The sequence below is a fragment of the Podarcis muralis genome, chromosome 1, assembly GCF_964188315.1.
Source record: "Podarcis muralis chromosome 1, rPodMur119.hap1.1, whole genome shotgun sequence".
NCBI lineage: Eukaryota > Metazoa > Chordata > Lepidosauria > Squamata > Lacertidae > Podarcis > Podarcis muralis.
Window position 1 is genome coordinate 49,807,907 of NC_135655.1, and position 27,760 is coordinate 49,835,666.

At 39.9% G+C, this 27,760-nt stretch overlaps 1 protein-coding gene across 37 annotated transcripts in view; it reads right to left on the bottom strand.

Annotated features, from left to right (window-relative positions):
- Positions 1 to 2,734: 2,734 nt before the first annotated feature.
- MADD (MAP kinase activating death domain) overlaps positions 2,735 to 27,760 on the bottom strand; it is an 82,563-nt gene continuing 57,537 nt past the window's right edge. For 14 of the 37 annotated variants that reach the window (XM_077928407.1, XM_077928263.1, XM_077928274.1 and 11 more), the window contains 15 exons: positions 25,765 to 25,856; positions 25,348 to 25,431; positions 24,466 to 24,624; positions 23,875 to 23,983; positions 22,849 to 22,911; positions 22,312 to 22,432; positions 21,570 to 21,675; positions 21,061 to 21,171; positions 19,214 to 19,321; positions 18,961 to 19,125; positions 17,863 to 17,935; positions 16,381 to 16,487; positions 12,413 to 12,482; positions 6,157 to 6,203; positions 2,735 to 3,448 (listed from right to left, as the gene is read on the bottom strand). In XM_077928407.1, coding sequence (XP_077784533.1) covers positions 3,341 to 3,448; positions 6,157 to 6,203; positions 12,413 to 12,482; positions 16,381 to 16,487; positions 17,863 to 17,935; positions 18,961 to 19,125; positions 19,214 to 19,321; positions 21,061 to 21,171; positions 21,570 to 21,675; positions 22,312 to 22,432; positions 22,849 to 22,911; positions 23,875 to 23,983; positions 24,466 to 24,624; positions 25,348 to 25,431; positions 25,765 to 25,856 — 1,523 coding nt within the window. In that variant the 3' untranslated portion in view covers positions 2,735 to 3,340. The remainder of the gene's footprint in view (positions 3,449 to 6,156; positions 6,204 to 12,412; positions 12,483 to 16,380; positions 16,488 to 17,862; positions 17,936 to 18,960; positions 19,126 to 19,213; positions 19,322 to 21,060; positions 21,172 to 21,569; positions 21,676 to 22,311; positions 22,433 to 22,848; positions 22,912 to 23,874; positions 23,984 to 24,465; positions 24,625 to 25,347; positions 25,432 to 25,764; positions 25,857 to 27,760) is intronic. The other 23 variants (XM_077928272.1, XM_077928297.1, XM_077928365.1 and 20 more) reach the window with 4 other exon arrangements.

Sequence of the window (27,760 nt, forward strand, 5' to 3'; positions counted from 1 at the left end):
CTGAAACAAAGTATAAGGGAATGTGTGTTCCTTTTATTTATTTCTAAATAGTTCTCACACATTATCCTGAACACACTCCCCCCCCCCCTTATGGTTTGTATATTTTTTTGAAATGGAACCAATCTTCCATTACTGCTTTATCCCTGCAGCCTTGGTGTAAATTGAAACCCTGGTTAGATGGTTTGACTGTAATTGGATTAAAGCTAAAATCCCAATCCTTCTCAGAAAATATCACACTGCCCCCATCTGCTACTTTCTACCAGCATAAGACTTTTTAAAAAGTCTGCAGACAAGAAGGGCCAGGCTAATGCTGTACCTTGCACAGAAGCATCTCTCATTCATCCTTTTTGCTTTTACTTTTCTTGAACACTCAGCCTGAGGAAGAGTTTTGTTGCCAAAACTCACAAGTCAGTTCTAGCAGGCATAATCTCACTTGTTTTTGCAACACCAACATGGACTCCATATTATGTTTCTTAGAGGAAACTCAGATGCATTTAAGCCCTACTGATATAGTTGAAGTGCCACTCAAAGCAGAGACATCTATTTTAGGACAGCAAAGCAGTCGAGTAAGTGGATCCCATTTCTGAAGACCATACATTGTGTGACATAAGGACCACATCCTAAAATGACTTGAAGTGGTGAAAGATTGAAAGTGCTAACTATTGCAGCCTCCATCTGTTATCCCTGAGCTTGAATTGGCATGCCCAAGCAAAGAGGCGGACAATAGAGAAAGTCTTAAAATAACCCTTACTTAAGATACTCAGCCAGCAAATAAGCAACAAACCTTACTGAGAATGATGTACTTCAGGAGGGTAGGAAGGGAAATAGAGACAACTAGTGTCCAAGAAAGTAAACTAACCCAGGCTTAATAAAAGACAGAAAATGTAACACTCCAAAGAAAAAGAGCAAGCCAGAAAGCAGCTTTCCTTTCCTATGATCAAAGACAACCAGAGATTCACAACAATACAATTCAGAACATGGCCATAAGTTTTAAGTACTGTCCTCCTTTGTGGATACCCTGTTTTGAAGAGAATGGGATAGAATCCAGACAAAATATGGAGGATTTGCAGCCTAGTTGCTGCTAGAACATCCCTTCCAAAATCCCAGAAGACCTAGAATGACATATTCTGTATAATTTTCAGATAAAAGAGCAACATTTCAGGGGAAATAGTATTTTTTTAGGAGAAGGTCAAACTAACAAACTGCTAGTACTGTACTATTTAATTCACAATAGACCAAAACTGGAATCTGAAACAAAATTCTGCTTCATAGCTATCTCAAGTTTTATTTTAAGAAAAATCAAGCTTGCAACCTTCACAGTTATAGATTAAAAAATGTTTGAAAGTATGTAAACAAGAGTCAACTCCAAAGCAGGAGCAATATCTCAACTTCCTACACAGACTCTCTTTATGTATGCTATGGCTTTTATTCCCTGAATCCATCTTGACAATCCATGGGTGAAGCCAGCGGGGGAGGCATCAGGAAAACTCAATACAAATCAATACAAATCTGAAGTTCTCTCTCTCTCTCTCTCTCTCTCTCTCTACCTCTCTCTCTCTGAAGCTCCCAAACTGCCAATGGAATACATAATACAAACTGTTACAGAAAATTAAAAATTATATAAAATTATGCTGAGAGTATCATATGGAATGTATGCAGGTATAAAATATTTGCCAGCTTTGCTTATATTGTTAGCTATTGAATTAACAATGAAATCATTTCATACGGCTGATTTCTCTCAAGGCTGCTTATTCCTCTCACTTGTGCAAGGAGAGTGCTCTTTTGGCTAGATAATGAGATCTATTAGTATATAAACATATAGGGCCTCCTCAGTCACATGTTTTGGCTTTATTTGAAACTTAAATCACTAAATTTTAAACAGTAAGCAAAACTAATGCAGTTCAAACCACAAGAGTCAAGGTCATTTAATGGTAGTTTATTTTCACATTCACACAACTGTACACTTTTCTATAAATAGATGTGGGGCTGAAATATGTACATCTTCCCTCCCTCCCTGGCAACTCATTCATAATACACGGTCCATTCAACAGCCACACAGACCAAGCTGAATGGAACAATCCCAATGATTTCTGGAGGCAGATTGCCAATAAACCCTGTGAACTCGTATGGTACTCCAATATGAGTCAGAGAAGTCAGTCAGATGTTCTACAGTTTGTTATATACTGCAGATCCTCTCCTTCAAGTACCCTGGTGCATGTTTGCGTTAGAGTCCAGTACAGTCCATGAAAAAATAAAAGGTATATTAAATATTCATTTTCCAGCTTACTTAGAAATAAAAAAATCAAATGATACTTTACCTGGGAGGGAGGCTTCATTGCACAGTAGCACGGTGTTTGCAAAATTCTTTAATATACATGTACAATTTGACAGAAGCAATGGCTAAAAGGAGACCTGGAATGAGGATATACAGTGCTATGGACAAACATTTGCATCCTCACAACCATTTTATGATTTGATGTGTTTCCAACAATATACAACGGAATTATAGGGTGCTCTAAATACTGAAGCTTTATGTGAGTATGTAATGATTTAACCAATAGCACTGTGTTGATTTTGGTGGTGGTGGTGGAGATTTGCCTTTCTTCACTTAATTCTAGACGTTTACCATGAAGAAGTCTATCACTATAAGCATGTACTACGGAACTGAACTGGAATGTCAGCAAAATGTTAGTCTCCTGTTTAAAAGAATATGTACAGTACATGCACACTTCCTGTGCCTGATTCCTCTGAAGACACAATGACCAGACATGTGTGTAGTTTTGCTTCCACTCTCTAACAACCATGCCTTTCTGTGGAATGGGTTGGAGCAGCTTGCAGACAAAAAAGGGCCGCGTGAAAGGAATTCCATGCTGACAAAGTTAAGTCTGGAGAGCAAGGAACAAAATAATGTACAGTAAAGCACATTAGCAGCAGCAGCAGCAGCAACGAGTGAGCCAGGCAACACTGAGTTGCTTTCATCGCATACATAACAGAAATTATGAAAACAGAGGCTTGATTCTATAAATAAATAAAAAGTCAAACAATGGTATCACTGTAAAATAAAGAGAGCCGAACCTCATGTGAGCAAATCGTCTGGGACAGCTAATTCCAAGAGCATGGCCAGAGCAGACCACACTCAGTTCTAGAAAGGATGCCAAGAAGTGCTGGAGAAGAACAGCTTCAGCACACAAATGAATAGTTAAGTCTGACTTTTGTAAAGGGGACTTGCAGGGCCATAGATAAACAAACAAGTTTTCATAAGAGATGGTTATGTGAGCTCCAATAACAGCCATAGAAAAGGGAGTATTACAGGCCAATGAATTTCCAGTGGTGGTGTTGATCAGCTGGAGACTGGGCGAGGTGGCTTGCTTTTGCTTTCTGCTTCTTTCCCACGAACTGCAGCCACATAAGAGAAGAGACACAATACCGAGTAGCAGATCTCATGAGCCTAGAAGACATTAGGAAAGACAACAGTGAAGGTTTGAGTAATTAAAGGTCTCCGGACTGTATTTATTGTATACCTTAGAGTTCCTTTACTTCGAGAACAATTATAGAAAGCTCCAATAGATGCCTTGAAATTGGTGATTCATCTATCTCATCCACACATATAAGGCTAAAGAATGCCCACTGTTTCAGCCTCAAATAAATTAAGGCAATAACAGGTGTAATTTTTTCCACCTGTGGAACCTATCTGCAGTGCCCTTACTTGCATTTAAAATGGAGCACTCAAGTGAGTGGCCCAAGGGCCATATGTGGCCCTCAATGCATCTTTTAGCACCCCCACCCAGCCCTGGTGCTGTGTTCCCAGAGCCGGGTGAGGCTGGGCTTTGGGAAGGAGGCGTGAGGGCTCTGATAGAGTCCTAGAGTCCTCCTTCCTCATTCCCAAATCCTAGTTTGTGCTTTCCCAGTTTTGGGGAGGCAGTGTGAGGGCTGTGCCGGGGGGGGGGGGGGGGAGGGCATGATATTATAGCCTTGCTCCCCTCGCCCCATCCAATAAGGAAGTGTGCAGCCTGAGAGTTCTGTGTCAAAGTATTCTTGTGGCCCAGTTGATATGAAAAGTTGGACTGCCCTGATTTAAAACATACCTTTGCTCTTCAAGGTTGAAATCTATAAAGACTGGCTCTGCGTAAACGGTTTATGCATGGAGCTTATTAAATTCTATGATAGGAAGGACGTCTAATTTGGAAGCCCTTTACGAGCGTTCCTGAGGGATCCTGCCTTATGCCACTGAGATAAGGTTGGTCTGGAAATAACAGAAGCTCCACCTCCTAGTTGACAGAATTGGATGTCAGACCTTGTCTGCTGCCAAAAGGAGGTGCATTCTCAGAAGTCAGACTGCCCTACTGTTACTATGGAGGCAAAGCAAAATCAAGAGATGAATCAGTGCTTAAATGAACAACCATGCAGTGCTTTACAAAAGATAAAAGCAGGGAGGGAGCAGCTTGCTTGAAGCATTATGGAGGGGCAAGGTTGGCATTCCATTCACTGATATGCACATATATCATTTCAGCTGCAAAACTAGTGCGTAATTATTATTATTGTTGTTTGTTTGTTTGTTTGTTTGTTTGTTTGTTTGTTTGTGGTAAAAATTGCTTTTGTTTTTCCATCTTTCATGTACACATCTGTAAGATCACAGTTGAGTAGGTATGATGCGCTCCTGAATTTCTCATGCCTTTTGTGGTCACTTGTATCATAAATACCTATTAACTGTAAACTCAGTAAAAATATTGTAAGGGGCACTGCAAAACTAGGAGGAAGCTGGGTTTGCACTGCAATTGAGGTGCCTGACAAACATCATGTTTCAATATTAAATCTGTCTTCATCCTGAGTAGAGGACTTCACAAAGTGAAAGTAGAAGTTACACAAGTGTGCAACCATTTTATGTGCCATCCAGACTCTGGCTGGCTGCAAAAGACTTTTATGCAATAATAAAAAAAAACTCGTTTGAGTTTGCAGCAAAGCATCAGGAGATCTTTTGAGGTAATGTTTAAAGGAAATGATACCAAAATTCCACCTACAGGTTCAATATTATACACAGAGTGAAAATGGTATGTGGAAGGTCTATTTCTTATTCTAGGTCATAGCCCAAACATATTGTTAACCACTAGACTTTGTCATCTACACAAACATACTTATACAGTGTCTAAATATTTTTTTAATCCTCTGTTAACTGGTAGCATCAAATGTACCCCAAAAGGGGAGGGGGACTTTTCTGCCAGTCTTCTGTAACTGTCTATTAGATCCCACACACCATTCTTGTGGGTTTATATTCTATACAATGTATGATGTTATTGATCCCAATGATTTATTTGCAACTATATTGTTTTACTAAAAAAAAGGTGAAGTTTTCAATGAAGGTGTAATTTTGTAGATATGCACTTGCTCTCATGCTTAATACAATCTCACAGCTTTTTGTTTTAGTTTTCTCGGGGGAAAGTTGACCTCATTTGGATATAATAATTTTTTGTTGTTGTTGGAGGGTCAGATCAAACAGTTTTAAAACTCTTAATATATCTGCTTCAATATACACCTGACAATTATTAAAAAATTGTTTTCAGATTAATTCAAAAGATCTCAAGTGGTAATCATTAATATAGTTATGTTCTCAGTGATCGTAAGCCAGAACGTGTAGCATCTTAAATACAAGACTTTTAAGTTAATTATAGAATTAAAGATTCCCATGTTTTATTAGCTCAAACCACAAGTCCTCCTAGTTTCTGGAAAATGGGATGGAAAAGTAAACATTAATTAGTAGTTGTCCCATTTTCTAGAGGCTGACTGAGGTCTTTAAAAAATCAATTATTTTATACTTTATAGTTGAAGTAATCAGATAAAATGCAAACCATCAAATTTTGCTAGTCTAGTTTGCTTTCTGAAGCCCTAGTTTGCTTTCTGAAGTTCAACACAAAAATAAGCTCAAACCCATCATCAGAATACACACAAAAACCTGTAGGCTTATACATTCCTTCAGTCCTTATTTTTATTCTCTTCATTTTGAAACTGATCATAACCATACTTCCCCAGAAGCTTCCATTGAAGTGAAGTTGTCTGGGGAAATTAGCAAGATGGAGAGCAGTCTGAATGCTGAAATGCCACAAGGTGGACATGATAAGAAAACCTTTGAGAAATAACCAGAAGACATAGCAGATGACTCACCATTGGCGTCTTGTACTTGTGGCTCACCACTTCTTTAGTTTCAGGAACTAAAACCGGACGGGCAAGAGACAAAACAAAGAGTTCAAAAAACGACAAGAAAAATTGAGGGGTATAGTACAATGTTCCCAAAGGCAAGAGGAAAGGAAATGTGCAATGAGCTGCAGGGGAAAAAAGCACTCAGAATCACAGAATTGTAGAGCTGGAAGGGACCCAAGGGTCATCTAGTCCAACCCCCTGCAATGTAGGAATCTCAACTAAACAATCGTTTTTTACTAATGCTAAACTTTACTCATTCTTTTTTCTTTCTACCGTTAAACACTGACCTATACCTGTGCTGGTGCCATTAGTTCTTGCTTTAGATAACGTTCCAAAGGAAGATTTGGCAGGCACCATCTTAAGAGCCTAAATACTTCTGTTCAATCATTTGTCAATGTGACAGGCTTAGTTTCAGATTTCACCTGTACATCAGCAACAGCAGATACATATTCCACTCTTATATAAACTAGCAGAAATTTACTTATGGATATTAAAAATTAAATGCCAGGAAGTCCAACTTCTATTCCCTCTGCAATAAGGAAGCAGAAGTAACAACGAAGGAAATACTGCTCTTCTTTTATCGCATTCAAATTGACCACATCAAAAGCTTGTGCATTAGTACAATTTCTGATCTGAATAACGTAATCAAACAACTACAGGCGTCCCTCCAACTTACGCGTGATTGACCACATATGCGAGCAGCACTGGGAAATAAATAGACTCAAACTAGGAAATGGCAGGATTGCACTAGAAAGTCCTCGTAACTCATGAGGAGACACTTCCCAGAGTCTGAAGAGGATTTCAGTGAGGGCAGAGGAAGCCCCAAAGAGACCAGAGGCACAGCAGGGCTTTGCTTTGGCTGCTCAGCCTCCCCGCCTAGCAACTGACATACATGGGAGCAAGTCACCACCGATTTTCTGTGCATCCTCTAGCCTCCAAGTGGCCCCAGAGCTTCAACTCTAGTTTCAGAGAGAGTTATATGCAGAGAGAGCTGGAAAGCATGTAAAAATGGGCATTCAGAGGCTTTTTAGAGAGTATTCCCCATTTATGTGATTTTTGCTTCTGCGAACGGGCCCCCCAAAATGTAACCCAAACATAAGTGGGGGGGGGGGAGGACGCCTGTATATTCTAAAGTCAAATGATTATGGAATGATTTTGAATCTTTTCTTTGCAAAACATCTCAGATTTTCTAGGTTAACATAAAACAACTGAAGAAAAGAACCACTCTCCCCACCCCCCAAAAGGAATCCATCCATTTATCATAGGGAAAGATAGAGTAAGTATCTTATCATATACACCCTGATATCACCTACTAAGACAGAATAAATGAATAGTCAATCTATGAACAAATGAATTCAGTATAAATGCTTATGTGGTGAAACAATATAACTCAAACAAAGCCTTTCATACACGAGAGCAAATGCTATCCAGGAGAAGGTCAATACAAAACGATAAAAAACTAACCAATATTACAATGAGTCATAACTCTAATACAAAACTATGTGCCAGCAGCTAGAACACAGGGCACTGCGGCATCAACATTTCTGGAAAGTTCTTAGGAAAATCCCACATATTTAACATATGTACATGCCCAAAAGACACTATTCCATGCCACCAGGAACTAGATGAAGAGCAAGGTCTCACTCTAACCTACTTTAGTATCAAATAATTCTGGTACCAACTCTGTATCCCCATAAAAATGATTTAAACAACTAAAACCTGCTATATCATCACAAAAGGAATAAAAAACGATTAACACATTTCTGAGCTTGGAGTTAGTATGATCATTTGAAAGGCAAGTATATTGGACAGAAGAAACTGAAGTCAAGAAGTCTGGACCAAACAGAAGAGGAGTTGCAAAGTTCCTGACCCTTGAGAACTGGTTTTAGGAAGGGGACCATCATGCTCACTAAATCCCCCTGTTCCCCAACTCCAAAAATGAAAATAGGTTTTTAGAAAGGAAACTGGAAGAGAACCAAAGACCAAAAAAAGTTTGGTGGGGGAAGGGGGATAAAACATTACTACTGCATAGTATTAACAAACAAACAAACCAAAAACAAGCTAAAAAGGGGGCATCTGATTTCTGAAGCTTTTATAGTTAGAAGGATGAAAGAAGTAAGTACACAAGTGCCATCCTGCTTCCTCTTGCCCTGTGAATAAGAATACAGGTACAAAGTACTAACAAAGGATTGGGACGAGGGGCAACACTTTACCTGCTGGAGAATGAAGGTTTTCATAGCAGCAACAGTGAAGGGGTCACCAAAAAGTTAAGCACAAATACATAGCAGTAACTCAAATCTCAGAGCCAAGGCCTGGTGCTTCCCACTTTCTCTAAGCAATTCTTTCCAGGAACACTTCCTTCCAGCTATACGCCCTAAGATCTCATCTCCAACTTCCACATTGTCCTTTGTAAAGTGGTCTTGGATAACATGAGAAACATAAAAACAACCAAGCTGACAAAATGAAGATCAAGCAATGTGAAGTATAATCAGTAAGACCTACAGAACAACCTTATTACTCATTGGTTAGCTAGTTATTTTGGATGGCGATTAAAAACTACAATTCTTCCTATTAGGAAAAAGCAGGAAAATCTGCTTTAGCAATTGTGGATTCCATGCACTACCACTTTAATATGCAGCTGATAATGTCTTCTTTTGAAATTATCAAAACATGAGATAATTATCTATTATATACAAGGCTTGGGCCTATTGTCTATAGTCATTGACATTTCGGTTTCAAGGTCTGTCAGACACAAACTGACTGAAACAAAGATGGAGACAAAGTGGCTCTTTGCTGGACCATAACTCTTAATAGTCTCTTTTTTTTTTTTATAAATATTTTTTATTGCGTTTCTTTCCATAGGTTCACAAGTTCAAAAATACAAGAGTAAAAAACAAGAAACAAATTATAAAGATATAAGAAAATAAAAAAGGATAGATATGTGTCAAATCATCTTTCCATAATTTATCACTGTCAGTTGGACCTCCTCACATCTTCCAGGCCTTGCGTTCTATGCGATAACAGTGTCAGCAATTTGTTACCTTATTTCGCGACTTACTGTAACTTTCAATTATTATGTTTCCAAATTCAGAATGTTATAACCCAGTTTTAGTACCTTTAAAATAAACATAATATATTTGTTTCACACTTAATAGTCTCTCACCCTTGGCCGCACTTATCAGGTTCTTCCTCGCAGGCCAAATTTGACAGGTGGGCAAAGCTGCCCATCTGCCGATCACCTGATGTCACAAATGATATCAGGCGATTGGGTGCTTTGAAATCAGCCAAGTCCCACCCCTACCTGCCCTGCAATTGACATCAGGTGTAGGCCGGGTGGACATAGTGTGCACAAAGCAGTTTGCAGGTGGACATAGTGTGCACAAAGCAGTTTGCATGGACCAGAGGCTTCCCACCCTGTTCTAACTTGGTAAGCACAGGGGTGCCTGATCCAGATCAGGGCCATATCAAAAGGAAGAAGGGATGAACCTTTCTTTGGACAGGCCAAGACTGCAACAACTTATTTCTTTCCAGGGGAGTTTCTAGATGGGAAGTTTATTGTGGAACTGGTGCTGATCACTAACACAAGTTTTTTAGAGTGTCCTCATGGCATTGTCATCAAACCGTCAGCCCATTTTTTAATATTTAATACAGATTTCCCCTTAACCTAGAAAATATACATAAAATTAACCTCCAAATACATCTTCAGTAACTTCTGGTCTGAAAGCTCATTAGCTTTTGGTGGGTGGTTTATTATGTGATGGCATTTTAGTAGATAGTCTCTGTCACATCTCTAGTCATTTCACTAGCAGTGGTCCCCGGTACCACTGGAATATTGATCAATTCATGCTGAAGGCTTGCCTGTTTTGGAGAATCTAGTCTCTCAGTACCTTCACACCATGTAGGGAGATTGCCTTTGAGACTAATTGGAGTACATACACCAGGGTTTTAAAAAATGTTTAATATGGAGGTCTTGCAGAAGACCTCTTTATCATTCTTGCCCAAGTCTTATGGTAAATCTCACTCTTGCACAAGACCTCAGTGCTAAAAATTAAAAATCAAGTGAACAAATGAAAATGAATATGGCCCTCACTACAGCAAAAAAGCACACTCCTCCATTTTACTCATTGTGAAACCAGATAAATGGCTGGATAAGACTGGTAATGTGTTCTCCTGGGATTTATTTATTTTTTTAAAGATACACACATCGGTTCAGAAATACCTGTATACATGTATATTCAGACTAGAAAAAGGAGATTGGGGAGGGTGGGAGGAGTGGCACAAAACTCAGCTCAGATACATTCTGTCAAGCCCTGCCCATGGTGGATGGCAAGTGGCAGAATAGAATGAACATTGATGACTGCAAATGGAAATGTGTGGCTAATGTGTCAAATGGACAACCAACCAAATCAGATCTGAAGGACCTATTCTGTGGTATAAGGCCACTCTATGGAAGCACCCAAACAGTACTTTCACAGCAGAAAGGGTCTCCCAAAGCGAAGTGAACTGGAATATTGACCAGCAATTGCTCTGATCAGTCAGTCTGAGTATCAGTTGAGCATTTATGTGAATCCCATGCAATGACCTATGGTGCAGTGCAGATGGCATGGACCGCTTACAAACTGCTATAGAGCTTTGGCGTAACTGACCTGCTGATTTGTACCAGTGTACATACTCTCAAAAGATGTCTTGGAGAACCATCTACAGAAGATGGAATTCGCTTTTACATTACATGCCCCCACATTTCAATGAATTTGAAAAGAAAAATGATTATTGATATATGGACCTTCATAAATTGGAATAAATTTGGAACATCCATAAATATGGAAGTTTAAATTGCCCTGAGTTAAATTCTACACTCACTTCATGTAGCAGGAGTTCTTTACCTAGCTATCCCTTTCCCAGCGCTTCTTTTCCCATCAGAATAAGTTCCTTGTCAAAACAAAACAAATCACTATGCTGAATTTACTCCATTCAATGAAGTTTTCTTAAGCAGCAAAAAAGAAGTAAAGTTGTTAGCCTCATTTCACCTCAGATCAAATGCAAATAAAAGAAGTGTAGACATTGTAGTCTGTTGCAGAACATACAACAAGAATCCTCTAACACATTGAAGTAGCAAATTATTGTGGCCTAAAATTCATGATCCAGAGCCCATTTCATCGAAACCAATGCAATGCATCAATACTACATCTAGTAACAGCCTAACTACTATAGAAAGACAGCCTAGTTAAACAAAAAACAAAAAAAAGTACACTAATTGCTGGTCGCCATCCCCATCTGCACTGGACAACCTCAGAAAAGTCAGCTATGTCCTGCTGGTGTCTCTCTCTCTCTCTCTCTCTCTCTCTCTCTCTCTCTGACACCCACCCACACCCACACATTTCTTCCTGATAGCAACAGGGAGCATTCCTCAGTAACAGGAAAAATATACAAGGCAGTCACACCTCACTCATTCCACATACACTCACCACACACATACAAACCGCAGGTGCACATGCAACTCTCTCTCTCTCTCTCTCTCTCTCTCTCTCTCTCTCTCTCGCTCACTCACTCACTCATACATAACACACTTCATACCTGCATTTCTCCCTGTCTCTCTGTCCAAGTGCATCTGTCACAGACATGGGTGTCCACAGGATTTTTTCCATTGGGGGAGGCAAAATAAAGCACTGAAAGGATGAAGCAGCCAATGTCTCCCCCAAAATGGGAAGAATAGTGCCTATAAGTTTTGCCTTATATCTCAGGTTCTAAAATTGTTAGAAATGTACTTTAAAAAAGAAAGGAATCTGGGAATCTGGGGGTTATAGTTCATCCTGGGGACACTAAAAAGGCTTTCGCATATGCCATGGTGATGTATTATACTCAGACTCTTGGGCAAGTAACTTGTTCTTTTTGACCAGGCAGATCCCCATAGTAGCTGCTTTGTGGTGGTGCCCATAAGAGTTGCTCAAATTCCTAAATATGCCCACAGACCCAAAAGGTTGGTGACTCCAGCTCTAAAATCTTGTTATCTAAGCTTAACAATGCCTCAAGTTCACTCATGTCTTCTCCAGTTCTAATAACCTGTTTAGACACAATTTATGCTGCTTCCTTTGACCTTTCCCTGCCACCCCCCCAAAAAGAAAAATCTATCAAAACGATACAGTTCTGCCTCATGGAGAGGATCAGAAATTTGAGTTACTGCCATGTGAGTACAAACCTAATATCAAAATAATGTAATTACCAAATTCTTCCAGGACAAAGACTCCTCGCACTGTATTGCACTTTTTAATGTGATTCAGCTCTATGAAAACCTGAAAGAAAAGAGGAGGAAGACACATGATCAGAATAAAGAATGCAATGTCAAAATAAAACAAGAACCAAAAGCACACCACAGCAGTTATAACTTGGAATGTTGTAGCATATACTACCAGTTCAACTATAGTTGACTACTTAAATCAAAAGAAAGAGAAATTGGAAAATCAAAATCAAAAAATTGCCACAGTGCTAGAAATCAAGAAACAACTGAAAAGGCTAAGAAGCTAAGACAGCAGAAGATGGAGTACCTTCCGCTCCTTGCAGGAGGAGAAAGCATGGAAGAGAAACAAAAGAGTTAGTAACTCTTGACATATCCAACAATGCTACCCCCTTCAGGCACTCAACTGGGTTACAGCAAAAATAAAAACCAACACACTTTGAAATGAAACAAAAGGAGGGACACAGACGGCTTCCAGATTTGGTCTGTCATTTGTGGTCTTGCCCCATCCCATTAAATGTCTGCCTCTCCATGCATCCTCCTCCGGCACAGAGGGCAGGCAAGAGGTGCCATGCTTCCCACCCAAACCAAGGGTTTTTCTTCTATGTTTCCACACGTGATGATGCTCAAGATTTACAGACTGCAGATTACACTAAGTGCTAAAACAAAGGGAGGTTGAGGAAAAAATGAAGCAGCAGGTTTTCACTTCTCTGACTCAGAAACAGAAAGTGTGTGAAAATAAATAAGCTATCTTATTGTAGTAGTCCATTCAACACCCAAAGTAGCTTCTCAAACATCCATGCGCATCTTGGAAAGTGCAATCACACTGTTTCATTCAGGACGAGGGGTAATATATGGCCTATCTGGGAAAGTACAGGAGGGAAATCAGAATATCTCTATACTAAGATCTCTCCAAACAATGGCAAAATCCCAGGTGTTTTTCTATTAGCAATATACTTACACTAGCATACATAAAATGTCAATATTATGATATGCCATCCCCAAAGAATGGGAGGATAGTCTGTTTACAGGGATATGATGGGAGAGATAAGTAGGAGACTGCTTTATTAAAGGAAGATAGCCTGCTTTGTTTCTTTAAAAATGCACTTAAAAATCTAGCAATTTCTCATTTAAAAAAGTATAGTACTAAGTCATAGGAAAAGATGCAACATCCCTGAAACAGAAATGCTTCTGGAGGGAAAGATGTTCCCCAACTAACTGAATAACAACATGTTTATTATGTTGCATATTGCGTAACTGACAAAGTCCTTAGAATCAATCATTTATAAAAATAAATAAAAAGCTTACAAGGGATGATTACATCTATCTCTATCCTTTTCTGTTTTACCAGAATCTACAATCTCAGTGTTTACCCAGTGCATGGCTGCAAAAAATAGGTTGTCAGTCTTCGGGCAATAAGTTTCCAAATCCGGACAATGCCACAACAAAGGGCTTGTTATTTGGGCAAAATACAGCAATACCTATCATGCTAGAGTCTATTTGGGTTTACAGTTTCGGGGTGCTTTGGGAATCTACTGCTGCATCTGGGACTACAGATTGCAACAGTGGACAAAATTATAGCCCCAGAGCATGGTTTAAGGATACTGTACATGATTCTGCTACTTCGTTGGCAAACCATTGGGAACCCTGTGTAAGTTATCTTGTTTCCATGATGGAATAAAGGCATGAAAGGTATGTACAATTCAGTTGACACAATCCCCCAAACAGCTTAAATACACAGAGAAGTGTGAATTAGAATAAATGGTGAATTAGAATACACTTGAAAATTTATAAAGAATTGACTTGCTTTATTCCAAGGTTCAAATGGCAAGTTATGAGGCAACTATAGGATTCCAAACTCTGTTGTTATAACATGGGTGTAGCCAAGGGGAGGGCAGGGGGGCAGCTGCCCACCTAAATCAATACCAACCAATACAAATTTGAGGTTCTGCCCCATAACAAAAGCCTGCCCCTCCTAACAAAAACCCTGGCTACGCTCTTGCATTATTGTGCTTGAACAGGGTGCTAGGGAGATTTGCAAGGGAGAACCAACATGTAAGATTGAGATGTTAAATCCTTCCACTGCCCCTGTATTATCTCCTGAAAATTCCTGCCTTACTGTTGTTAACCAATTTTCCCCATATTGATTCCAAGACCAGAAGCCAGACCAACTGGGGGGAACAGCTAGTGGAGGGAGGCATTTACAGGGGGAATCAATAGGTGCCAGAAGGTTCACACACGCCACTTCTGCCCACTGATTCTCCTCAAGAAAAGTCCCCATTCATGCAGTCATGTCACCCTGGCAAACACAGGTTTGGGTAGACACATTTGATGAGATAGCCCAAATGGTTAGAAATTCAAGGAAATCAGGTTTATACACAATGACTTCTGATCACCGCTTTCTGTGCTTCATTAGCTACACTCCCCCCGCCCATGTATTCAAAGAAGCAAATGCTCAATCACTGTTGAAAAGTGAGTATGTAATCCCACAGAGCCATTTCTGCTGAAAAGCATCTTGCTTCTTGAGCAGTGCAAGTGGCTATACTGGAAAGTTAAAACGAAAACAAAAAACCTCCACCTGTATGTATATTTCTCCCCAGCATATGTGAACAGCTTCGCTGAATCTCAGCCTAGGGCTCCTAGGGACACCAGTAGAACTTAGGAAAAAAACTTAGAAAAACAACAACAGAACACTGCACAAAAGACTGACTGACAAATTTAACTCTCTCCCCATCTCTCTCTCTCTCTCTCTCTCTCTCTCTCTCTCTCTCTCTCTCTCTCACACACACACACACACACACAAACCCAACCCTAAAATTGATTCCACAGCATATGCAAAACAAACATGAACACCAAGCAAAAGAAAAACAATGATCAAGAGAAGCAAAAAAGAAAACACATCCAGAGAAAAGAACAGAGTGGCACACAAATCCATTTGTGTTTCCTCTATACCTAGAGATAATGACAGATTCAAAAGGGAATAAATAATTACGTCTGTATCTTTATGAGAAAAATCGTTTCTGTCCGATTTATTGAACAGCCTCCGCTTTCAACCACAGATGAACAAGGGCACTGCCCTGCCCTGCCCCACCCATTTAGGGGGCGCAGCCATGTGACGTGTTTTGTGACACCAGGGGCAGGACTCATGGAGGGTGGCAATCTTCGTGCTTGCTCGTCGCAGCCCCCACTCGGCTCCTGGGCAAAGGCTGGCCAGTGGCAGCCCCCTCAATATTGGGGGGGGGCACAGCACCTTTCTCCTGAATATTAGGGGGCAGGAACCCCTTGCACCCCATATACCTGGCGCCCCTGCAGATGAATTACATATGATGCAGGAGCGGCTACCTATCTTTTTAAAAAAGGTTTGCTAATGCCAATTTTAGTTATTTTAGTTTATTTTTCCATACAACAATAGTTGTCATGAATTCACCAAAGTTAAATGGTGAGCAAATTGTTCCATAAGGCTGGAAAGTTATTTTTAAAAAAAAAAAAACCAGTGTTTTTTGCTACGTCCATACAATATACCTAAGTGTTCCAAGACTAAATGTTGTTGGAAATTGTTTTGGAAATCCAATGTAAGCAAACCTCACCATCACCTGAATTGCATTTTTTTCTTCAGCTTGAAAGAACAAAATACATCTATAGCATCATTAAGAAGATTGAATGAACAACCCCATATGCTGGTTGCAGAAAAACTAAAGCTCATTTAAAGAATTATTTGGATTAGGGCCATTATTTTTGTTGGTAGTTTGTGAATTCTGCGTACTAGTATATAGAGCTAATATTTCATTCTAAGACAGATACTACATAATTTAAATACTAACACTGAGATTCTCTTAACTGTGGAGGAAAATAATTGTCTTTCTCCTTCACCTCCCCAAGGGAAGAGGAAACACGTTTATTGGTGCACTTTAAGAAGCTCCATGCTCAAATACTCTTGTTCAAGGGTTCTTTCCTACCTGACTGTGCATGAATTTCAGGTTAATCCCTTCCAGTGTGACTTGGAGAAGCCCCCCTTCACCAGTTTTCATATCCTGCACTGGGAATTCCCCACCCAGTTCAGGGCCTGCAATGTAAAAGGAAAACAGAAAAAAGGAGGAAAATGCTTCCCAATACAAAGTGATTTACATACACAGAAAAACATAGGACACTGCATTTAAAGGAGGATCCCAGAAGCAAACCCTTTCCTCAAAATGGTGCCATAGCACATCTTATTTCTATAGGATGGATAACAATAAGCAATATAGAGATGCTAACTAGATGTCTGCAAAGGCTGGGACTTTAGAGATCATGGTATGTTTTGTCATTTATGCCTGTTAAATTCTTATGAAGGATAACCAAAGAGCTCTAGCCCTAAGCAGTAGCCTAGCATTTCATTATGTTACTATAATGCATGGGTAGGCAAACCAAGGCCCGGGGGCCGTATCCGGCCCAATCGCCTTCTAAATCTGGCCCACGGACGGGCGGGAATCAGTGTGTTGTTACATTAGTAGAATGTGCCCCTTTATTTAAAATACATCTTTGGGTTATTTGCGGGGCCTGCCTGGAGTTTTTACATGAGTAGAATGTGTGCTTTTATATAAAATGCATCTCTGGTTATTCGTGGGGCATAGGAATTCGTTCATATTTTTTTTCAAAATATAGTCTGGCCCCCCCAAAAGGTCTGAGGGACAGTGGACCAGCCCCCTGCTGAAAAAGTTTGCTGACCCCTGCTATAATGCCTCACTGACTCACAAGCCTCACAACACAAGGGCCAATCTGTTGGTGTTCCTGCAACTTTGTACTGTTTTGTTCTGGCCTGATGGGCGACAATCTTGCTGTCTCTTGAACTGTTATTTTCAGCGTGGACAAATGATGTGCTAATGTCACACTTTAAACTGGGAGTGGTTTTAGTCTGCAGAATCATTTTGGCAATCTTTCTGAGCAGGAGAAAGGCTCTGTGAGCAGGAAATAAGTGACATTTCCTCCATTTCCTTATAGGCTATCTGCACACCTACAAGTTGTTGAACATATATGGATTTTTTAAAAAAATTCTGCAAATGTCTACATGTGTAGCTGTGTACAATTTTGCTAGTGGCGCTTAAGACTTCTGCAAAGGATCAGGTGTGTATCTTGGAGGTGCCGGGAGATTTTGGGTCTTTAGGACATTTGTGGGGCTTGGTGGAAGAGAAGATTTAAGAGGAACCATGTCCTAGTCATCTGGCTGCTAAGCTCAGTATCCCATTATTACTGCAGTATCAGGGGAAATAAATAATGTTTATTTCTCCCCCGGAAATTCCTTGGAGGAAAGTCAAATTCCTTTCTGGCATCAGCATTTCCAGAGTGAAAAGGAGGGGCAGTATTTTCAGACCCTTTAATATAAAGGACAACACACTCCCAAAAACTCTTTAAGAAAGTTGTGGCACTTGCCAAAGTTCATCTATGCCCGTTAAGGCTCTTACCAGGTTTTGTGCTTTGTTGTCTTGCCGCTGCTCGCTCCATACTGTCTTTTACACAATAATATAATTCCCGGCACTACAAGGGATTAAAACAAACAAACAAACAATCAAATAGGTTTTCTGCAGATACATAGTGGAGATTCATAAAACACAGAGCTAATACAGTGGCGAGAACTTAATAGCGCAAAGAATAATAAAGCATACAAACAAACATTTCTGAGTACTTATTAATTAATCTTATTAATTATCTGCCACATTTCCTCCAAGTAGCTCAACTTCTTGAAGGAAAGTTGGGATACAATGCACAGGAAATAATAGTAGTATTTCAGACCATACTTTTTAAAATATTTGCTAAAAATAATAAAATACGGTTATTTCAAAATACGGTATTATTTTGAAATACGTTTGGGATGAAAGGATGGGGAACTTTAAAGGCAAGACATTTTTATGATTATTCTGTTTTAATGGCATTTTATGCTTTTTGCATTTGTAAATTTTCTTGAACTGATATCTTATATGAGGGGCAAACTATATGTATTTTTTTAAACAAACAAACAGTGGTGTTTGGTCCACATATATAGCTCTATTTTTTCTTTATTTTATTAAATTTATATCCGATCTTTCTTTAGTCATAGAATCTCATGTCATAACTGTTTCCCTTACCACCAATTTGCATCAGCTGAGTCTGAAATTCTCTATATGTGTGTAAATGAATGCTATCCAAATGTGTTATTTTATTAAAACAATGCACTATAACTTCGTCATGTTACAAGCAAAAATGTTACATAGGTCTCCAGATCCAAGATGCATCTATCCCATCATAAACCCAAGATTAGGATGTGAGCATTTCAATAGCAATGTTCTACCCACATCTCTCCATTGGAAACTATGCTTAAAATTGCTGTTATGGGTGGAGAGTGATGCAACTCAAACCATGGAAACAATATCTGGTGACACCACTTAAGAAAAGCTTCTCGCATTGTATGTCAGCTGCTGATCATCTCAGCATCAAAACTCTGCAGCAGATTCAAAGACAGATAAAATATAAATGGTCCAGTAAAATACTAAGTCATTGTAAACAGAACATTGTAGAAAATGTACCTTTTTGGTGTAGAACTTATTCAATTGTGTCTCCTGGCCATTCCTCCTCCAGAGACAAAGCACTTTTGTTTTGGGACAGTATGTCATGTTGATGAGTTTCTCATACCACCAGCGTTCATACACCGTGCCAATGTTACTCCTCAGCACAATGCAATCATCGCATACCTGGAGACGTATATATTATTAGAGAGGAATCGCCATACAATCCAATTAACAGCAATCATTTTTTGTTAACTTTTAACCTGGTCTCTACCTCCATGAAGAAGATATCCCCTGTTGTGTCTGTGCCAGCATGTACAACAAATGTTTGCTTCTTGATATGCCTGCTGCCACTGGGTCGGATTTGGAGCTCCCTGCCATTCTAAATAGAAGGAAAAATCCTATTAAAAACCTTCCACTTTAATCTTTACTTCAGCTTCAGCAAGTCAGATCTCACCCATCTCCTGTACAAAAGTAAAATTGGATTAAAACACTGAAAAGCACCAAGTATTTTTTCAGTACTAGGGAGCAGTTTTCAGCCCCGTAAGGGGGAGGAATGGGGCAGGTTTATGAGTTTGTACATGCTCCACCGATGTGCACAATGACCCAAAACAAGACCCCTGTGCAAATGGGGAGTTGTCTATAACTCGGCACCCAAAGTTTTCAGAGTCAGAGGAGAATCTGGCTAGCTTGCACCCAATTCTGTTTTTATAGCATACACTTAACACAATGTATCTACATACCGATAAAAAAAAAATGTAGCATGCACATGCAGCAACTATGCTTTCTAAAAACATGTGTGTGGTGGGGGAGGCACAGCAAGCAAAAAGAACAGGGGAAACACACCAACTAATTTCTCTTTTAGTAGCACTATCAGAGAAGTAAAGATGGAATTCAGTGCTGCGCTCTTCCAATTGTTCTGTCTGCACAAGCATTGAAGCTTACCAAGTGGAATGATTCCGCCCTCTCCCCCACAGCTGTTCTGAGGGTTCTCACTGAATCTCAGGATATAGCATCTTCAAAAAGCCCCAAAGACACCCACCCTGGAGAAGCTGCCAGCAACTACAGCAATAAAAAGAGCTGGTTTCCCCCAGAAGCAGCTGGTTCAGTTCCTTACCCAGGCTTGTAACAAAACGACAAGAGATTAAGCCTAGAGAAGCTGCTTACCCATTCAGCTACTAAGGAGGAGTTTAGGAAGCAGCAGTTAGTGCCTCTAGTCCAGCAGGAAACTGGCAGACCCCAGCCCGGGCAACAGAGTGAGAAGGCAGCTTGTAGCAAGAATTTCATTCTACAGCTCTTGAGAGCAACACTATAAAAAGTTCAGAAAGATCTGACCTCTGTGTCTACTGTCTTGAATAAAACAGGTGAGGAGTCTGATTCTCTGTCAAGCAAGGTATTGCTGAGTACAGTGGTGCCTCGCAAGACGAAATTAATTCGTTCCGCAAGTTTTTTCTTCTTGCGAGTTTTTCGTCTTGCGAAGCACGGTTTCCCATAGGAATGCATTGAAAATCAATCAATGCGTTCCTATGGAGACCGTCCGGGGAAAGAAAGGAAGCGCCGCGCGCCTTCCCCTCTGTCCCCGGACCTGTTTTAAAGCAAGGGGCAGCGGGGGAGAAGATTGCTTCTCCCCGTTGCCTGCCCCGCAATCTCCCCGTTGCTGCCCCTTGCTTCAAAAGAGGTCCAGGGACAGCAGGGAAGACGCGCTGCGCTTCCCCGCTATCCCCGGAGCTTGCAGGGCAAGCTTTGTTTTGCGAAGCAAGCCCATAGGGAAATGCGTCTTGCGAAGCGGCTAAGAAAATGAAAAACTCCTTCGTCTAGCGAGTTTTTCGTCTTCCGAGGCGTTCGTCTTGCGGGGTACCACTGTAAATCTATACCATCCAAAGATCTGGGTCCCACTAGCCCTTGCCATTAAAAAGTACATGAAGAAGGCAAGATATCAGAATGTTTCTATCTGCAGTATTTTAATCGTGTACACAATTTGTGAAATACATTATAAAAGAGGAACATAACTCTTTTCAGATTTGTAGCAATCAACACTGCCATCTGAACTGCAGTGAAAGATAATCCTCCTCTCCTATCGAAGGAACAGAGATATAGATACAGAGGTGGTCAAAGACTTACTATATTGGCAAGTTTGTCGAGTATTTCATTTATTTCTTGACTATGCACTAGGCCAATGTGAGATTTCCCCATCAAACGGCGTACTTTCTTCCTAATATCATTCTTGGACACCTACACAGCAAAATACAGCATTTGGTTACTGACATCTCCCTAGGCACTTGCATATATATTTATATTTCAGTACATAGACAAGAACTCATTTGCTGTGTTCCAAAGAGTTTAAACTACCATAGAAACAGGTCAACCAAGAGAAGACACTGTGTAATAACAAGTAACTGCAGAAATCAAGTAACTGGGAAGAAAGAAGTGATCAAATACATCCCATTGACCTAAAAACAAAGCAAAAACAAAGTATGACATGGCATTATTTCTGCAATTAATATGGGTTTGCTCTTGCATGGGGGGGTTTAAAAATTTGTGGCCACAGGACACCCATATTTCTCCCATACCCTACCACAAATCTCACAAAAAATGTGCAAAAATTAAATTAAAATATGAAAAAATGGCACCTTCAACATAAGCATGTAGGCTATCATATTGTGAAGAAGCGTAGCCAATAAGCGGTCTTCATCATCTTCTAAACGCTTCCGGTCATGTTCTCCTAGAGACAAATACCTACAAAAGGAACACACATGTACTTGAGTCTTCGATGGACTTTTAGCCACTAACTGCAAAGAAAGATGCAAAATGTTCTGCATCCTCTTCCTTCTTTTATCTTTCTTAATGGAATTAAATCTCTCCACAGACCCAGTACCAGATGACCAGAAATTAAACTTAGCCTTAAGTTACATTTCCTTTTATAGGCCCAACATTAAAAGACAAGCAAAGGTTCAGGGAGGTCCAAGGTGGTGGGAGGGTTTTTTATTGGTTTTTGTTCTTGCTTTTATCATGTATTTTGCATTTTTATATTGCATTTTATGTTGATATCCATCCAGAGATGTACAGATGAAGGGTGGCATACAAATTTAACTAACTAACTAAATATTTCAAAAGACAGACTTTGTGTATAAAGAAAATTAAATTTGGAACAAAGTCTTAAATGTTTTATTTTTTTAAAAAAAGTTAGAAAAAAATTGTAATCTGCTTAATAAAAAAACTCTAAGCAGCATACAGTACATAAATTAATTAATATAAAGTAATTATTTATTTCAACAAATTTACTCAGAATAAAATCACATCCTGAATTCCCAGAAAGTTGCTAAACTAAATAATGCAGAGGGAGAGAAAAATTGCAGAGAATTTGTAATTTACCTGTCAATCATCTCTTGAGGCCCCTGATCCATCCCCATTCCTTCTCTTTCCAACATCACAGCATCTAGGTAAGCATCTTCCCAGAACTGCATATGGTCCCACAGGGTTGATCGCTCTTTGCCTAGATAGCAGAGAATAAATTAATCCAGAAGACCAATAATTTTGCAAGGAAAAAACCTTTTTCACCACAAGATGTGCCGAGTAATCAACACCATCATCATCATCATCATCATCATCATCATAGTACCGCCACAGCAAAATCAGTTCTGTTAAAAACACAACTGAGATCACAACAAGCCAGGAGATGCAAGGTTCCCTGTCCTAACTCACTGTATATATTGCAAACATTTATGGTCCCATCTTGCTACCCTGCCTAAAGCAGTGCACCAACTTTATTGCGTTCTGTGTTATTGTTTTCCTCTATCAGTATTCACCAAATGAAGAATGCAGGAACAAGAAAAGAACAGTGGAGTGTATAGGAATACATGTGAGAAATCTTTTTAATACACACAGAAAAGCAAAAAGAAGAATTATTACTCATAGAGAAGGTTTCCATGGCAGCATCCTCTAATTGGTCCCAGACAGATCCTTTATCCCTCCCTTTATAGTTCCAAGCAAGCAGCAACATGGCAGCAAAGAGGAGAAATGAGACATATAACAAGACTGAGCAACCTTTCTGGAATAATGAGACTCAGGAGAAAAAGTGCAGTGAAAAATATGCTACATATTGCAATTGTGGTCGAAGGCCATGCCTCTTCTAATACATCAATATAGTCTGATCTTTAGCATACTGTGTTATGAAACAACATCCCTGCTCAGGATACCATTTTAAATATATACTTGATTTGACAGCATGTACCTAATATGATAAATCTGTACCCCACTGATGGAATGTGGCCCACACAGCCTTCCTATGCAGGCTTCTGGCCTGAACCCCACCCCCATCCTTGACCACATTTTCTTTGCTGCCGAGCTATAATCTCTTAACAGCTAAGCAGGTGGCAGGAGGGAGAAATTCCTGCCACACAGCATAGAAGCATAGTGAGCTCCTTCTTCCCTGCTCCCGGGCTGTAACCTTTTATCAACTGGGCAACGAGGGGTCGGGACAGAACCACCATAGACTACATGTACCTCATGCTGGAAACTTTGAGGGTGATCGCACCCCCCACAAATCAACAACTTTCCACCGCCACCACCGAATGTCTGGATTTTCATTTCTATTTTAGAGTTTTGTTTTCTTAATTTGGGGTTCAAAAAAATAGGGGTCGTCTTATACATGGGGGCGTCTTATACACAGAAAAATATGGTATACTAATGACAAGCACTTCTTATGAAATGTTTTGAAGAAAACCATGAGTTTTTATCTGATGATTTGTCTATGGTATGTTAGAGAATTCAAAACTCATCTATGGAGGTTTCACTTTAGTAGATCAGATTGTTGTTCTTTAATTTCTTTTTGTTTAGAAAATACTACGAAGAAGATTAGCATGTTAAATGCTATTTCACTAAAATGCCTATGCTTTGAACAAATTTACTTCAAACAAAATAAATGTCAACACATACCCAGAAGACCCTCATAGAGATAAACTCGTAGGCTTGCATCTTCTGGTGCTCTCCCAGGACTGCTGCATTTATTGTCTTTCATGGTCTGCTTCAAGCTATGAGATTTACCCTTTAAAAAAAAAAAAATTAAATGCCAGTTTAATCAGGCATGCTCTATTGCTCTGTATTATGTATTCGACTACCAAGATTATTCTGCAAGCAATATATATTCCTTGTAAACAGAAAGATAATTCAGAAGGTAAAAAGTGGACAGCAGAAAAAGCTTAAGCCTCCTCTCAAATTCAACTCAGTTCAAAGATACTTCATTGTCATGATATGACATTTGAGGCCTTTAAGATTTCCAAAGGCCTTTAAGAGGTCTATCACTCTAAGCCAATTTACACTTACAAGGTCAGTTTGCTTGCCACATATATAATTGAGTTTGCAGTGCATGCACACCCTGGAATATATATGCTGGCTCAGAATTGCTGGTACCTTTTCCACTAAGGATGGACCGTTTCTAATGTGATCGCTTTCCATAAAGTAATAGGTCCTTTACACTACCCACCATCACTACAATAATTCCTAAGCAAAACCAAAGCATGTTCTTACAAAGATAGTGCTAGTTGCTGAATTTGTCTCAATCTCACTGTCTGACACGGTGCCTCGTGATCCTGTCAGATTTCCACCGCTTTCTCCACCAAGGCCATCACCAGCATTGCTGCTCAAATCACTATCTGCTCCTAATGTCTCCCCAGAGCTGTTGCTCACCTGAAGAGGAAAACAAACTGTTTAAATGGTCAGTCCTTTATTCAATATGAGTAGTTAATGTGGAGACAAAGATTTATTCAGAGTGCCACTCCAGAGAAAGCTAAATCTCAATAATTCCTGCATCCCAACCAAACGTAAAGGGGCAGGTTTCTGCTAACTCACGTTACATTGGGACCCAGCACAGTATACTTTAGAATGCAAAGTGACTATTTGCAGGGCACTGTGTTTAATGTTTTATTGCTTTTTTTTTCTTTTTTAGAGCTTCAGTCATTAAAAATAAAAGGCTGGGCCTCAACTTTTAAATTAACATTAGGAGGAAGTCAGATTCAATTTTTTTAAAGAAAAAGAACACTAATAAATGTCTATTCTTTGGCCCAACAGGCCAATTTAAGATAACTGTAGACATTGCCACAATCATTAATTTACAACAACTATTTCCCGAAAACAAATGTCACAATTTAACAATATAAACACAAATAAAATATGTAAGATTACAAAACAGTAGCAGTGGATAGGATCCCCATACCTACCAGAGCATTTTATGTACAATTGGGGGACATGATTAAATGTAAAACTGGAGAAGGATGGAGAGTGTATGCCCTAGAGATGCACTCGGCGCTTGCAATTTACACAGGTGCTGAGTAAGAAAATGCATGCAAATGATCAAGCCTGAAAAACACCACTAAAACAAAGCACCAACATTCCACTTCAGCCATGCCCTACCACTGTGCTAACTTCAGAGTCTTGGCTGGTGCTTCGGATCATAACAGCAGGTCCCACACTTGCCACAGAATCCAAATCACTCTTCTGAAATCATGAACAAAGAAGAAGAAAAATAATGCACATTAGTCATTACTACTTCTGCTTGGAGACTTGGACCACACATTTTATTTGGGCCCAGACTACTAAGGAACTGCATATCTCATGCTTCATGTTTCTAGCTTCCCAGAATCAACAACACTGGAACGTGTGTTGCTTTCACATAATTATCAATGCTTCCCCAAAGTGAGTACATGCCCCCCCCCCATGAAAACCAGAATCTATGGACAAAGACACAAGGAATTCTCACTACCTTCTACCCCCATGTCAATCTCCTTGAGGCATTTCTCAAATAATAAATAAAATGTTCAAGACACTCACATGAGAGCTGGAAGTTAAGCTCAACCCACTATCTGCACTGATCTGGGATTTCTTCTCATCTGTCTCCCCGATATTTTTTTTACCTTCTGACCCTAAAGAGAGGGAAAGTGATATTTCATTACTGTGAACAAGAAAATGAAAGAACCAGAAGGCAAATGATCGCTTTGGTGCATGAGAAGTACCAAGAGGGGGAACCAGAGGATCTTCTCCTGTACTCTTGAAATAGCATCAACCAGAAATATAGCCTGGCTGGTTGCAGCCACCATTCTGTCCAATACACAAATGCACCTGAGAAGCAGACCAACTGCCTTAAACAGTCACCCATTGGAGAAAGGAAAAGGGGAAAAGAGACAAAGCAGGCACCAGACAGATTCCAGTTAATACAAGGCATGCCAAATGGTCGACACATGACTCTGGAAAGCCACTTCCTTATGTCACAGATACAAGATTGCTTTTGTTGCTGTTTGCTTTTTGGAGAGGGGCAGATCTTATTGTTGGACACTTGGTACTTAATCTAATATGCTACCATCTACAGCCGAAGTTATTATTTTTCTCATGTTCACCAAGTGACTCATGGTGTGACCATCCAAACAGTCAGCAATAATAATCTGCATACCAGAAATGAGAGCTTCAAATGGGACATTTTGGGGCAAAATAGCAATATTATACAGTCACCGTAGGGATGTATTACATGGCTCTCCAGAGTTTGTAACAACAAAGGTGAAGCAGTGAGTTTCAGCTGCTACGAAGACATGCATTCATCATCCCACCCTATCCATCTAGAAAACAAATGGTGAAGGGATTTATGCCATGATCATGCAGCTTAATGTTTTTTTACCCTCCCGTGATGAGATGAAAGACAGAAAGAAAATGGATGAGAGGAGAGACAGAATTGAGAAGGGTTTGGAAGCTGTGTGCAATGGAAGTAAGGAGGCAGGAGAAGAATACACTGCAGACTACACAGGTCACCATTAAGAGCTCGAAGGGAGAAGAGACTGAATACAACCCTTCTGCCATAGCCATATCTGCCAACCGTTCCTTAACAGGGACACATGACCAGCAGCTGGAGGATTTTATTTTATTGCAGATCTAGGATGTGTACAAATAATGGTGTGTGGCAACTCTATGTACACAATACAGCAATACCTTACATACCACTAAATATGATGAACTAAGAGTTAGGAGTGCAAGTGGGATGTATGATGTCTATCACTAGATACTGCCAACATCAGAAAAAGTGAAACAATGTGCAAGAAAGAAAGAAAAATTATATATATGGTGTGCGTGAAAAAAAGACTATTGTTGTGCATTTTTGAGATGACCATATTATTCATGAAGGTAGAATTGTCAAAAAGATGGGCAGCTTATCCCAAAGGTTGTATGTACTAGCCATGGAGTATATTTAAAGAGAGAGTATCATATATAGAACATTCAAAAAAATGAACTGGCATTGGTTTATAAACCTGACTTTAACATACATTTCTAGACTATGTTAGTACTTAGATGCCTCTAACTATGATGCTAGAAGTAAATAGAAAGTGGAATCATGAAATTCATTGGACTTGTTTTCAGATTCTGTTCACAACTTAGGTACATTAGCAACAGATTCTTTTTTTAATAAATACCTTTAATCAGTCAAAAGCATGATTTAAAAAGGTGTTATTAAAACACTGGGACGCGGGCGGCGCTGTGGGTAAAACCTCAGTGCCTAGAGCTTGCCGATCGCATGGTCAGCGGTTCGAATCCCCGCGGCGGGGTGAGCTCCCGTCTTTCGGTCCCAGCTCCTGCCCACCTAGCAGTTTGAAAGCACCCCTAAGTGCAAGTAGATAAATAGGTACCGCTTTATAGCGGGAAGGTAAACAGCGTTTCCGTGTGCTGCGCTGGTGCCGGCTCGCCAGAGCAGCTTCGTCACGCTGGCCACGTGACCCGGAAGTGTCTCCGGACAGTGCTGGCCCCCGGCCTCTTAAGTGAGATGGGCGCACAACCCTAGAGTCGG